This window comes from Coturnix japonica, chromosome 6 (assembly GCF_054131305.1).
Source record: "Coturnix japonica strain WE chromosome 6, WE-NBRP24, whole genome shotgun sequence".
NCBI classification, from domain to species: Eukaryota; Metazoa; Chordata; class Aves; order Galliformes; family Phasianidae; genus Coturnix; species Coturnix japonica.
Window position 1 is genome coordinate 24,369,147 of NC_140668.1, and position 14,647 is coordinate 24,383,793.

A 14,647-nucleotide genomic window follows, 5' to 3' on the forward strand; every position below is an offset into this window, starting at 1 on the left:
TATCCTGAGGTGAGTTAACACAGCTCTCAGAACCCAACTCTCACACTTTGGGGTTAACCTCAGACAGGGTTCTTCAAGACTTACATACCTGACTTCCACCTCCACCACCTTCTGACAGGTACTCACTGCCTTCAACAGACGGTAAATGCCATTAACAGAGAGCAGGTTGTGACTCAGACTAAGAAAGAAAAAGGCAAACGTGGTTACTGAAATCACACGTGCAATGAACACACAGAAGGACTGTCTTGTTGAAAGCCATCATGGCTGTGCTGCATGCTTGGACCCTCTGAGCTACAGAAGTGACACGGAGCAAAACACACAGGCCCACTGCTCCTCAGAGAGGGACTTTAATAAAATGGTATTTTTGGGTGCACTCTGACCTGCTTCTGAGCACTGTACTTTTAGCAAGTGACCAGCTTCAGCATGAACAGCCTCTCAGGATGAATCTCATCCTTCCCCAGTAGTGCTCACAGCTGCTTCTGCAGTGCTGGTCTGGGTGAGGTCTTTTCCTCCTGAACTCCTATTCAGCATCCCCTTACAACCCAAGCTCAAGAAAAAAAGGACAGTTTGGTTTTGCGCAAGGCAATACTTACTTCAGCTGCTTTGAAACTGAAATCCAGGAGAGGTTTTCCAGCACAAAACTGCAGCCTTCATCCCCAAGCTTGTTATCTGATAAACTGAAGCATTTTCCACTTAGTAAGGACAGTATAAACAACAAAGCCCTCAAAACCTACTTGCTTTCCCTAAGTTTTTTTTCTCATTTTATTTGCCTGGACAGGCCTTTTGTTTCAGAGCAATCTCCCCTATATATTTCTGCATGAAGCAACTCCAGACTAAGAGGTTTATCCCTAGAGAAGCAAGATTTGTGTTGGGAAGGAGGGAAGAAAACACTGGAAAAGAAAGTTCTCCACCCCAGTTTCAAGTTAGTGAAGTGGAAGACTGGACTTTAGTTGTCACAGGACTCTCAGCTTCTGCTGAACCTCACCAAAAATCCCTAACCGAGATCTCACCAGACACACAGTGCGCTGGGTTCCTCCCTTGGGGTCTCCCTGCCTTCTGTCTCTAACACACTCTGCTTTCTGCCCACACTCACAGCAACATAACAGGAAGGAAAGGTGGCACTTACTCCACTTCAGAGAAGCGTGGGCAGCTCTGGAGAATGGACACAATCTCCTTTGCATGTTTCAAAGACAAGCTGCGAGCCTGCAAGCTGGGAACAGGAAAGGTTAATGAGCAGTGAGGGGACAGTGGGAGCTGGCATTTCTGGAGCCTTTCTCCAGATGAAGGCACTCAGAGCCAGGGCTGAGAGGGATATTTTCCAGTTTCAGCATGTGCAGACGGTGCTCTTGAGCTTTCCTATTCTCAGAAAGCCAATACTCTCTGCTGGAGGCACCAACCCATCAACCAAGAGGAATTTCAGAGCCTTCTCTTACCACAGCCTCAGATGTCTAGTTGGAGTCGCACATTCCTTATTTTGTTCCCATTTCAAATCCAAAGACCTGCGAACAAGCAAAATATTTGGCCTTCAACATTCCTTCACAAAGCACCTGCAGAATTAGGAGCTGGTTAACATTTTCTCTGAGCTTTCTGGAAGAAAAAAACAAGTTGTGGGCTCTGCCCAACCCTCCCAAGCCAGGCTAAATAATTTTCAAGGCCAGAAGACCCCCATCAGGAGATGGGAGCCATCAGCACAGGGGGTGCCCATGTGGGATTTCTTTCTATTTGAATCAACACAGTATCTAGGTTCCAAATCAAAGGCTCCAGTAAGACATGGAATGCTTCGCCTTCACGTCAGACTGTGCCGCTATGGGAAGCTTTGCCGGACACAAGGCAATCAGTTCTCCTGAAGTGGTTGAGAGTGACACTGAGCTGATGGTTTAAACCAGTGTAACTGAATAAAGCACAACAAGCTGAACACAACCAAGCGTAGTTTCTCACCTTGAAACTTTCCCAGACAGGCCCGAGAAAGATATTATCACTGTGTCCTTCCTGAAAATGAGATCAAAGCCAATGTTAGGACACAGGTAGAAGGATGTCATTTCTTCAGCAGAGGTACTCAGTAAGGACCAAAGCTGTTCCCTGGGAACTTGGCCTATTGGACTTATGGCAAAAGCACACGAGCTAAGGATTAAACATTTCTCTGTCATCCTAGGCCTACAAACTCAAAATAAACTGTAAAGCGGTGCCCATTGATAGAGCCATCACCTAAAGAGACAGCATGCTGTGGTAAGAGCTCTCATGCACTGATACCTGACATGTAGCTCAGTAGCATTCTGACACGCGATGACTTCCTTTGCCAAAAGGAGAACAGCATTCAAGGAAAGATTGTTCTTGCTCAGGCTGTGTATGTGAAGAAGAAGACAGGCTCAGATGCTGGGCATGGTCCTTTGTTACCCTCTGTGCACCACCCCAACACTCTGAAAGTTCCCCAAAACCCTCAGGAACACCCCTGAAGCCACAATACCTGCAATGCTTTGAGGATCTATAACCACACATTTATGCTGTTTCACTTCCTGTCACACCTCACAAAACCTTTTAATGTCTTGCTTCTACAGAACCTTAGGACCACAGCTTCCCTATGAACCTCAGTGTAATCATAACAATAATGCTGTCTACGTGTATCAGAAACATGGGAGGGGACGTGACTTACAACTGCACTGTCCTTCAAACCTCTCTGCATGATAAATGCTCCACTGATGTGACACTTCCCATAAGCAGTTATCCAGCATTTCAGGAAAGCAGAGGAGCAGGTGCATTCACTCTTTTCCCACTTCCCAGCAGGAACTGCAGGTATATTGGATCCACTCTCTCACACACAGGGGTATGGGAGACCCTTTAAGGGCAGAATCTCCCCCTTTTAACCAAGGTAGCTGGGCAGTGGCCTGGTTTTGCCCTCCCAGACAGGCAGCACAGGACAAGATGGCCAAAGGAAAGCTTAGAAGAGAGGAAGAGAGCCATCTGCTCTTACAGAGCTCAGGCATCTCCACCTGAACCCGACCAAGGGGAAGAGAGGTGAAGAAGAAGAAGAAGAGGAAAATGTCCCACATGTCCTCTAGTGGCACCTCTACTAATACCAGCCCTTACAGAGATATCCATCAACCCTGCTCTGATGCTCTCTTTTAAGCTCTTTCTGATGCTGTGCTTGGCTTCATACAACAGCTTATATTTTTGACACATCTTTTTTACTCACTCTATTTTCTTTAGCTTTTCCATTCTGGAAAACAGCTCCATCACTGTCTTTATGTCTGGATTCTGTATCCGATTGTCCTGCAAGCTGCACACAGATTGGATCTCATTAGCACCCCAAACCTAAACATGCAGCTGATTCAAACAGCACTGCCACAGCACACTCACTTTATTTCCTCGAGCTGCAGGCAGGGTGACAAAGCTCGGACCACGTCAGTCAGTCCTGCAGCTGTGATGCGCCCACCTGTCACCCTGGAAAAAGAAAGCATCGAATCAAGCAGAGGAAGGACTAGAATCCATGCAGCACATGGCAAACCCATCCCAGACAGATGCCTGCACCATACACAGAGAGGATGCTGCCTGACTCTGTGACCTGCCATCAACTTTCTGCTGCTCTTTAACCAGGGCAGAGCAAAACTCCTCCTGCTAAGAGGTAGTGGTAGAAAATAAGAGTCATGGACGTCTGTGCTGCTCTGCATGGCTCTGTATGATCAGCCCTGAGTGAGTGGTTAACCTGGGAGACAAAGACACAGCACAGGAGGCTCAGAGCTTGCAAACAGACTTACTCCAGTTTCTTCAGGCTCCCCATTTCTCCTAAGCTCTTTGAAAGTGCAGCAGCAAAGTCATCACCAAATCTCCTACTCCGAAAGCTAAAAGATAAAGGAAAGGGAAAAAAAAACATTAAACACAACAAAGAAGGCAGCCCACAGAGCAGGTTAAAACATTGACAAAAACCATATGCATTGAATTGGTTTTATAGCAGACACTGTGTCACATTCTTTTTTGGTGGAATCTGATTTTAAAACACCATTAAACGTGCACATTAACTGTGAGCACTTAAAAGGACAGAAAGCTTTTGCCTTTTGGTACAGTGGCACCTACCTACTAAGTTACAAGCAGGTTGACCACAGTTCAGATGCTTTGAGAGGCAAAGCAATCAACGTTTTCCAGAATATAAAAGACACAAAGTCTGAAGGCAAAGTACCTCTTTTATGGAGGGGATTATTTAGAATAAACTTCTATAGAAAAATCCCAAGAGATCCTGCTTGGAAAGTCCCTCTGGTATAGCACTAATAGGGACAGCACCTTGCAATGCAGATGTTATCTCCTGTTCACCTGGTTTATGGTGACTTTCTGGTTGGAACTGGGTGATCTTTGAGGTGTTTTTCAACCCAGGCCATTCTATGATTCCATGAAATACATTATTTACTAAATTTCTCTGGTGTCAAAGTTGTTGTTTTTCACATCCTCTTTCTCTCCCCTTTAAAACAGAAATGCCAGGTTTGCCCTCCCAGCCCCCAGCACACTGCACATTTACCTCAGATGCTCCACCTTCCTACAGCTGGACAGGATCTCCAAACAGTCCATGTCTAATAGGCACCCTGCAAAACCCAAACGAGTCACATCCTGGCCAGAGTTGATGACAAAAACCAAAGCCGACATGTCCAGAGGTGTCAGTCTGAAGTTTTTAAACTCATACTTGAAATTCAGCAGGCTCCCAATGTGCTGGGCTACCTCAAGGCCTTGTGTTTCAAATGTGCAATGGCAGAGCTCAATGACTTTGGGCCCCGTCAGCTGAGTGGCTGCCAGTTTCTTGAGGGACTGAAGGATTGCATCTTGCTTATCCTGCACCCAAGCTTCACTTTGTTCAGCTAGCAACATGAGAAACATCCTGCACTCTTTGGATGACAAGCCTGAGAGGAAGATGTGAAAGCTCTCCATGAACTCAGTCTTTGCTTCATTTCTTAATGTCCACTTGGACTTCAGGGATAACTTCCTCTTCAGGTGGCTCTTGTCCACACTCTTGCTTATCATGAGACACAGGGCTGCGAAAAACTCCTGCAGGCTCAAGTGCACAAAGGCATAGCCAGTCTCTGGGCGAGCGCTGTTTGTCTTCACCTCAAAGACAGTCAGCAGACCATGCAAGGAAGCAAACTGTTTCACGTGCTCTGGAATATCTCCAACGTAAAACACGAGCTTCTTAGCTTCCAGGCCTTTCAGTGCAAGATCACACAGACCCAAAATGGCCTTTTTGTTACTGTTCAGCTGAGCCTCCTCATCACCTGCATGCTCTCCCTGCTGTTTGTTTATGAAGATGAGAAGCATTTTGATATAAAACTGTGTCATGGTCTGAGGAAGCTCCACGCTCGTCTGATGTTTAAGGAGCAAATACTCCAAACAGATGCAGACAACGTAACACAGAGCAGGGATCTGGCACATGCTGAGGAGCTTGGTGTTGTTCTTCAGGTGAGCGATGGCTTGTTCTTTGAATGAATGATGACGAAAATAGTGGCTGACATATTCCTCGACCTTCTCGTGATCAAACCCCCAAACTTCTGCCAGCAAATCTACTGTGTTTATCAAGAAGTCAGGGAGTCTCTTAGGGCGACTGGTGACCAACACCGTGCAACCAGGCAGGAGGTTCCCATGACAAAGCTCTGCAAAGAGTTCAGATATGGACATGCTACGATTCAGGCTTCTTTTAGAAGATGACGACACATCCATGTTACCCACAAACTCATCCAGCCCATCAAAGATGATCAGTACACGCTGGGCGTTCTCCAGGAGGTGCTGGAACACTGCATCGGGGCTGTCTTCTGGCTGAAGAAACAGGTCAAACAAAAGCTCTTTCAGAGTCAGTTTTCTTTTTAGTAAATTCAGCTGCCGGAACTCAAACAGGAAAGTGAAGAGAAACTGATTCAAGACACCTTCAGCCCACTTCTGACAAATCCTGTGCATTAGCATGGTCTTGCCTGTACCTGGTTTACCAAACAAAAAGATCACCTTCGTTGTACCTAATCGGACCACACTACCAAACAGATCCGACACTCTGATGGCTGTATCCACACATTCTTCTGGCTCGGGGGCACTGGGCACGTCCTCTCGGGGTTTATCTGTTTTCTCTTTCAATCGGGAGTCTTTGCTCTGCCGAAGAACAAGGTTGACAAAGGCTTGGCTGAAAGCCAGCGGCTGCGTTGGCTCTTGTGCTGCTGCTCCTGCTGCTCTCCTGCTTCCATATCTCTTGCCAATGGAGTCAATGAGGAGGCGCTGATACTTTTCAGCTGAATCTGAAAAAGCAGAGTGAGTCAAGTATGAAACGTTAGCTCTGAGCTATAACAGACCAACAACACTGCCGCTCCCAGAGAGCCCCGGCCCTGATCAGAGGCTGCTTTACACAGCTAGAGATGACACATCGTGAACACATAAAAATTCTTTTTTTCCTGTTCTGCACCAGTGTTATACAGCCCTCAGGCCTGCCCAGACCACTGAGTCTTTCTTGGATTTACTCTGACTTGACTTTGTCATCATTCATCCATTCAGCTACCTCTCTATTTTAGAGTGAACTGAAACCACACACCTTTTAACATGCTACAGAAACTGTGGAAGCTTTATAAGGTTTTAAATCATCACCATATCTCCCAATTTGGTTTAGAAATGAAAAGAAAAAAAAACCCAACAAATAAATAGAGATTAACAGCTGAATGCTTTTCAAGCCCTTATATGCCATCTGCACCCTGTGCCATGTCCCACTGCTGATACATTTCATAACCTGTTGCATAAGAATTTCTGCAGGCACAAAGCAGAAGTTTCCCCCAATGCAGGAAGTTGGTTTGTTGGGTACTTATGCAAGGAAGTTTTAAACAGGTCCCTTCCTCAGAGGGAAACCCATCACTACGCTACTTCTGCATCCCAACATACCCAGGCGTTGCTGCTTAGCATCCTTATCGCTGATGGGGCTGTTGCTACGGCGGCGACGTGTCAGCCCTGAAAAGCAAAGCCAGAAACACATCAGAACAGCACTTGGGATGTCAGCTTACATAGAGCTGGGCAAGGCTCTTCAGCAAAGCATTCAGGGAACTGGAAAAATAAGAACAGATATTACACTTGATCTTCACCAAAAGGCCCAGGAAGAGGAGTCTCCTTTTCTGGAGACATTCAATATACCTGGACACTTTCCTGTGTAACCTGCTCTAGGGAACCATCATTGGAACTGATGATCCCCAGAGGTCCCTTTCCCACCCCTATGATTCTGTCACTCAGAAAGCCAGCTTGGGCTGGTCCTTCAGGCCCAAACGCAGCTCTCAGGATTGCCCTTGGGGTCCAATCTGTTTCATGAGCAATGGAGCCCCCTGAGCTCCACCACTTTCCAGGCAGTTGTTCTCCAGGCTTCCAGCACTTTGGTTAATTCAGTTCATACAGGTTTTCCCAGTGGGTAACAGCATGACGTACTACTTTCCTACTCAACCTATTTGAGTGTTTTTGAAGTGAAATTGAGCAGGTCCTTCCATCTCCCTGAGGGACACATGACCAGACACAAGAAATCAACATCTGTCTGATACCAGAACATGATTTTGACCTCACTTCATAGAGCAAAGACCAAACATTGATCTGACAGCTGGGACATCAGAACTAATAGGTGTAATGGTACAACCTGCTTTGAAACTCTGCAGGAAACAACATGAATTTTAAAAGGCTCATGCTTTGAAGGATGCATTTAGTAAATGGCTCTTTTGCTCTGTCTCTTGTTTGCTGAGCAATGCCAGAACCTCAGCCAAAAAGCAACCATCAAAAAGCATCCTATGAAGTGACCCCATTGGCACCACAGCTGCTGGAATGCCAAAAAAAAGACATAACCAAAAAAAAAAGATGCTTTCAATTTATACTTCAAGCTAAAAGACAAAAGTAGACAGCTCTGCATACAGCATAGTTGAACAAGCACTGGAGAGTCATGTAGGGCATAGAGGAAGTGGTTCTGAGTGTATGGAAGAAGAGTGGCAACTTTGAGACAAGAGATTATACCACACAGAGAGACCACACATCCCAGCTACACACTGTAGCAAAGCCCACAGCCCAGTTTCTTTGAATTGTTCTCCACTCCTCCCCAGGATTGAGTCCACCCAAAGCAGGATAAGCCCGCATGATGGACCTGAAAGAGAGCAGGAATAGGAAGCACCAATGACTAAGACATGCTTGCTGCTCAGGGAATGCAGTGCTAAAAGCCTACCTGTGCCTGACCAGCAGCAGGAAACATGCAGAGCAGATGCAAACACTAAAGTTACAAGGCACTGAGCAAACCTCAGCGAGGAACACAGGAAGCTCTGCAAGATGCTCCTGCTGCTGCCAGTGTTTTAGCCCATTCTTTTAAGCTCAGATCCCACACTCTGGGTTCTGTTGGATCAACTGTTTGTCTGTCTGCTAATTCTTTTGAAGCCAAACCAACTTCCTCCACTTCTTGGTGAGCCAACAGCATAGCTGAAAAAAGTGGGGGTTTCACACAGTGGGATGGGAGATTCCCTGGAAAGAGAAACTGAGTGGGTTCCTCATCAGAGCCAGGGCCAAAAAGGCTATTTTGAAATGCAGGGAAAGAAAATGAAACAGGAGATGTTTATGGGGAAAGCACCAACAGCAAAATCAAACCTGGAGTTACAGTGTGTGAGGATCACCTTGCCAGTGCTGTGGCCAGTTTGTGGGACATTTGTAGTCTTGCCCAGCCCACGGGCAGAGCAGATTCCAAGACCATATATAGCATCACGGGTCTGTTTCAGCCTTACCTCTTGGCAGAGAGAACTGGTCACTTGCATCTGTGTGCACTTCTTGCTTCTGAGTCAAGTTACCTGAAGGAATTGAATGAGAAATTAGAAAGTTCTGCCATTGTTCTGCTCTTGAAAACTGGTCAGATAAAATGAAAGAGCAAGTAGCTCACAACACACACAGTAGCACATTAACAAGTCTAAATATAAGGGCTGATGCAACACAGCCAGGTTTCTGGTACCTCATCTGATCTACTCTCAGCTTGCTCAAAAATACAGTTCACCTCTGCTTTCAAGGTATGAAACAGTTTTTCAGTATGACACATGCAAAGTCAGAGCACGAGCAGCTTTGGCTAATCTAAAACCACACTGCAGCCAAAAAGGGAAGCTCCATTCTTCCCTGCTTCTGCACAGGAGCCGTTTTTGGGATGAAGCTCAGCACAGTCAGTTGGCAGCCCAAGCAAGGACCTCCTCTGACTCACTGCATGGCAGCACAATGCTGTGCAATGAAGGAGGCAGCTGGAGCTGCCAGGAGCTCCCACACAGCACTGGCAGCCCCACAGACTACATTCACAAGACTTCAGAGGGAGATCCTGCTCGTACCAAACAGGAGACTGCATATCACTGGTTCAGATAAACTCACATCCCAAAGGATGGCTCCCCAAAACCAGATGGGAAGCCTTCATCCACGAGTTCCCTTCATTGCCATCTCCACCTGGATGTGCAGGCCAGTGCTCTGGCATTTCTACCTTTAGAATCAGCACAAAGCAACGAAGAACAAGGCTGGAAATGAGGCCGTGCCACAGCCTCCCACAAAATCCATCCAAGATCCTTAGTATGCTGATTCTTGCCCTGCGTGCCACAACAAGCAAAGCACCACTAGCTGTGGTTCTCCAGTCTGGTTCACCATGCAGACAGCAACACTTCAACTAAGGCAATCCAACAGCTCCTCTGCCCTAACTAAAGACCACTTTGTTACTCTGAAAGTGACCCCGTGTCCTCCTCAACACCACCATCTTCTGCCCTGACTGGGACAGCCCCTGCGGTCCAACCATACACAGCATCAGGCTGCCCTTAAAATCACACTAGAGCAAAACCAAACCAAGCCATCTTCAGTAGGAGCACTGATGTTAAAATGGAAACACTACAGTTTAACCGGTGTGAGCCAATCCTGAAACCCGAAGAAACCATTTCTTTTATGATGCTTCACTTTATTAAAAGGTGAAAATCTGTTTCAGCTTTAGCCCTGAGACAAAGGCCACTCAGTCCTTGCTCCTGGCTGATCTTTCCCTTCTGCAAAAGTAACAGCCACTGAAGTCAGTCACTAACGGTTGCATCTGCTGACTGATGCAAATAATGGCAAGTTACAGCAAGCAGGGTGTTAGACACATGCTGCTGTGAACATCTCTTCATGTAGGACTTCCTGCTATGCAGGATGCTAGCAGAGGGGAAGGTAAGCCCAAATTAAGCAATACAATAAAGTATAAGCACATCTGAGTGGGTATTGTAGGCTTTAATAGAGCATGTGCACACCCCGTGTGTGCCTGCACCCTCATACACAGTGCAGTGGTTACACTCCAGAGGGGACGGTGTCAGCTATGAAGACGTTGCTTCCAAGTGAAAATGAGGGATGTGGGGAAGTGCTTTCCTTTTTCTGCAAGTGCTTTTAGACTTTTCTATTTCTTTTCCTCCTGGATCAGGAAAATCCAAACCAAGCATTTACAAATCCATGGGGAAAAAACAAAAAAGGTTGTTTTGTTTGGATTTGTTTTGATATGTGTGGAAGAAAAACATCTAATCTCAGCTTCATTGGAGCATACATTCTTTATTGGTTTTTACTTGTATAACTCTTGGGGCTTCTTAATCTCAACTTCCATTCTAAGCCAAATATTCAAATACTCTCCATCTCACATCAAGCCTGTTGCTGTTGGAAGAGCAACCACAGCCAGCTGGTCACCAGCAGCCACAGGACACAGAAGAGGAATCTATTATGTGAACTGCATCCTGACAGACTTCTCCTCTGCTCAAACATCCCACTAGAAAAAGCACAGACCACTGCTGGCCTGCAGAAGGGCATTCAAAACAAGGTGATGCTAGCAGTGCTGTAAGCAACCCACTCGTTTTCAGATTCAGATGAGAAAGTGCCCACCAACACCAGCCACGGTGAAAGAGCACTTCCCAAAAACATGAACTGCTGCTGTTTGCTGGAGATAGATAGATTTGAAATGACTGCTCTTCTTCCTGAGATTACGGTGTAAGAGGAGAACCAGAAGGAAAGTTGTTAGATCATTTACCAGGTGGCTCGGGCTCGCTTGTAGCGGCCTGAGCAGCATGAAATAGACTGTCACCTCTCACTGACAAGGCACTGAGTGCATAACTAAGGGTAATAAAGCAGCGTCAGTGCCTAGCCTGCTCCGGTGCCTTCAGAGTGCCAAGACCCTGGTTATGTTTGGAGGCAGTCAGAAGAAGCTGGTCCCCGTTACCTACCTTCTCCTGCAGAACTCATGAGCAGTATCTCCAATTCCAGGGGCAGGTCACACTCCATGCAGAGGCACTGTGCAAACTGTTTCCAGGTGGCATGGCCAGCCTTCTCCAGCAGGTCAAGGAGCACAGTGACTCTTTCTCTGTGGTCAGTGATGCCTGCTAAGCCGCTGAGGACTGCCATGGGGAGGAAGTGCTGGGAGGCAGCAAGTAGCCAGTCAGGACGGTGGCTGAGGAACTCCACTAGCTGGGGGCGGATGCTTGCTACAGCTCCTTCCAGGTCAACGTCATCGTTCTGGAGTGTGGGCTGGGGGGATGAAAGTAGAAAGGGTAGCAATGGGCATGGAAGCGAGAGATGCTTACCCACACAGTCCTGCTGTTGGCCCACACCCTTGGTCCACCCAGCACTTCTTATCTGCCTTGTGGCAAATCCTAGCCCAGACACAAGGTGGTGCAAGGACTGCTGTGCTTGCCTGCTGTGTTGCGCTGCAATGGATGAGAGCAAACAACATTAGTCAGGCTCTCTGGGTGCAGCCAAGGAGAAGCTCCTCTGCTGTACTGGGGCAGTGGCCATCTCCAAATATAACACCACAGGCATTTTTTGCATGCAGCAGCTCCTCTAGGGATGCCTGGGACTCTAAGAGTCAGATATTTCCCACCTCCAAGGGCTCACAAAGCTATTCCTGCTACTCATTTTGTGGGGATGAGCAATACATTTCTGTTTTGGTACAATGTCACCAATCTCTTTCACTTCCTTCCAAAAGCAAAGCCATGCACATTCTCCTACCTGCATTGCTGTGTGGTCAGCCTCCTTTCAGTTGTCCTAGGTGCAATCCAGCAGCATATGCAAATACAAAGGTGCTTTCTCCTCCATAACCTGCGGAAGGAGTGTTCTACCAGCTGCAGAGTTCCAGCACACAGAAACACCTCAACACATGGTGTTTGCCTATATGCAGCATCCTCACTCGGTGTGGATCCCTAGGAGAAACAAGAGCAGAGCAGACATGAAGAGCAGAGCAGACATGAGAAGGTACAGGCAGCTGCATGGGTGACAGATCTAGCAGCTCTGTCCTTCATCCTGGGGTCAGTTGTGGAGCTTTCCTTCTATGGAGTCATCCATCTCTAGATGATCTCCAGCTCAAACCAGGTGTGATCACAAAGTCTGGACATCTGAGGATCTGCCACTGGTGTGATGAAAACAAAGGACTCAACCTAGTGTGAGATACAGGTGAAGAAGATAAGCTTTACAAGAATACTTCAAGGGACTCATAGCTTCCCTGGTGTCACTGCATATACTCTCCTTCTACCTTCTGCCTGCTGCGTGCAATAAGCTGGGTTAGAAGGAATGGCCCAACCCCCATTGTGTCCTAGGAGGTCTCAATTTATGCAGGTGAGAGCAGGACTTCCAGGATGCATCACACAGTAAGCGAGGCAGCTCTGGGATCCATCAAAATGGAGGTGAAATCCCCACACTGTACGAATCCCCCCACAGTGCCTGTCAGTCGCTACACTAACAAGAACAGAAAGAAAAAGCTCCTGGTGGAAATGGCAATAAAACAGGGCATAACCTGTGTTCAAATATAAGCGGCCATTCAAACCAAACCGCACACTAACAAGGTTTACTGCACAGCCAACTTAAATCCCAGCAGCCTGAGCAGAGAGTGCTACTGAATGTCATCATCCATGATTTCCTGCCCCCACACAGAGCTCTGCAGACAGCAACGCTCTGACTCCACTCCTCAGCTGGCTGAGAACTAACTACTCAATAAGACTAAACTGAAAATAATCATACTAACCAGACCTCAGCATCAACGATGACTGAAAGCCATTCAGAGAGCAGACACACTAGTTAACATCAGATTCACTTCAGGGTCAAAACAACACTGAAAAGTCTACTGAAAGTGAAAGCACAGCTCCTCTGTCGCTGCCCAACCACCAGAACCGATGGGAAGCAGCAACCTGCAGTGAAATGCCTCTGGGTTCAATAGAAAGTGCAAATAAAGCAACCCAAGAAGGGGAATCAAAGCTTTAAACCTCGTTCTTCAAATGCAGAAAAGCAGTTCAAAACCACAAAGCTCCAGCTCAGCACACGCACCTCTCCTTGCCACCATGAACGTAACAGAAAGGTGAAGCTCCCTGTTGTAAATCTACCTTAGTGCGCAACTCACCCACAAGTAAAGCAGCAGCAGCAGCAAAAGCCACGGGAGAAGCTACAGCACAAAGGAGCAGGGAGACAGCACGACTTACTGCTCTTCTTTTGCTGCCCTCCGGAACTTTTAGAGAGCAAAGACAATGTAAAATGAAAGTTAGAAGAGCCAGGAATTCCCCCAGCATCAACGTATCCGTGATTAAGTCAGATGTGTCACAGCACCCAACAAAAACAACACAGCAATACAGGGGAGTTATCCTTTCTTGGAATCAGCAGCCAAGTGGTGATGGAAGAAAAGCATTCAGGGGCTGCTCCGAAGGAACGGGTTAGTGGGTAACTGGGTAGTGGGTGGATGGTTGGACTAGATGATCACAAAGCTCGTTTCTAACCTTAACAGTTCTAAGGACAAACTTTGACCAGAATAACCTCTTTCCTTGGTCTGGCTCAGGCTCTTACAATGGAAATGTTATTTAGACGCAAACTGCCTGACTATGCTGGAAGAAAGGGAAGTAATTGATACACTATTTCTGTTGTATCTATAAGGAGGAATAAAAAGTGACCTTTATTTCCTTTGGAGCAGGAACCAGATGTGAGAATGGAGCAGGAATGGGAGGGCTGAGGAAAGACTGCACGTTTCAATGCGTGTGCAGAGAAGATCCAAACCTGGCAAGGCAGCACAGCAGGCTGCTTCAAAGTCCATGTTGGAAAAGGTAAAACCAAAACCCGGAGACAATAATGCCTGCAAAGGGCGGATGGGGGTATGCCGGCCTGGAGCGCAGGTGGGGGAGCTGGGGAGGGCCATGGGCAGCGCTGACCCCCATGGGCTGCTCTCCATCCCCACACAAAGCGGTTGGTGTGTCAGTGGGGCCAGAAGGGCGGCCTGGTGGGTCAATGGGCCCAAATGCTTCTCCTGCAAAGCAGAGCCCAGAAATCCCCTGTTTGCCATTCATGTTGAAGCAACCCATGTGGGTCCTTTTGGAATGAGCCACCTTGACGCAGTTTCCCTCACAGGGAAGGCTCGGCAGGGCAGCACATCAGTCACCAAACTGCCATAGGGCCATGCTGGGCCCCCCACTTGCCCTACAGCTTTGTGGCCATGCACAGGTCACAGGGGGATACACACACCCCAATGCACAGCCCCAAATTTGGGGGACCCATGTGCTGTGAGGGGACGCGACGACCACCAGCTCCCAGCCACAGCTGGTACCCAGCGCAGCTCCCCACCCTCACACCACACGAGGGGAGAAGAGAAGGGACGGCCGGCGGAGGGCGGTGACCCCGCAGCCCCACACGCCCGTCT

The 14,647-nt window shown here is 47.5% G+C and overlaps 1 protein-coding gene across 9 annotated transcripts in view; it reads right to left on the minus strand.

Annotated features, from left to right (window-relative positions):
* NLRC5 (NLR family CARD domain containing 5) overlaps positions 1–14,647 on the minus strand; it is a 34,033-nt gene that overhangs the window by 18,732 nt on the left and 654 nt on the right. For 8 of the 9 annotated variants that reach the window (XR_001557639.3, XM_085551711.1, XM_085551709.1 and 5 more), the window contains exons 2-15: positions 11,986–12,176; positions 11,205–11,505; positions 8,739–8,801; positions 6,886–6,951; positions 4,505–6,254; positions 3,753–3,836; positions 3,355–3,438; positions 3,191–3,274; positions 2,251–2,340; positions 1,939–1,989; positions 1,434–1,499; positions 1,127–1,210; positions 594–677; positions 89–178 (exon numbers count right to left, since the gene is read on the minus strand). Coding sequence is in view for 8 of the 9 variants with exons in the window: in XM_085551711.1 (XP_085407837.1) it covers positions 89–178; positions 594–677; positions 1,127–1,210; positions 1,434–1,499; positions 1,939–1,989; positions 2,251–2,340; positions 3,191–3,274; positions 3,355–3,438; positions 3,753–3,836; positions 4,505–6,254; positions 6,886–6,951; positions 8,739–8,801; positions 11,205–11,505; positions 11,986–11,991 (2,903 nt within the window). In the remaining variant the exon portion in view is untranslated. Of the gene's footprint in view, positions 1–88; positions 179–593; positions 678–1,126; positions 1,211–1,433; positions 1,500–1,938; positions 1,990–2,250; positions 2,341–3,190; positions 3,275–3,354; positions 3,439–3,752; positions 3,837–4,504; positions 6,255–6,885; positions 6,952–8,738; positions 8,802–11,204; positions 11,506–11,985; positions 14,558–14,647 lie in introns of those variants that run through there. The other variant, XM_085551707.1, reaches the window with a different exon arrangement.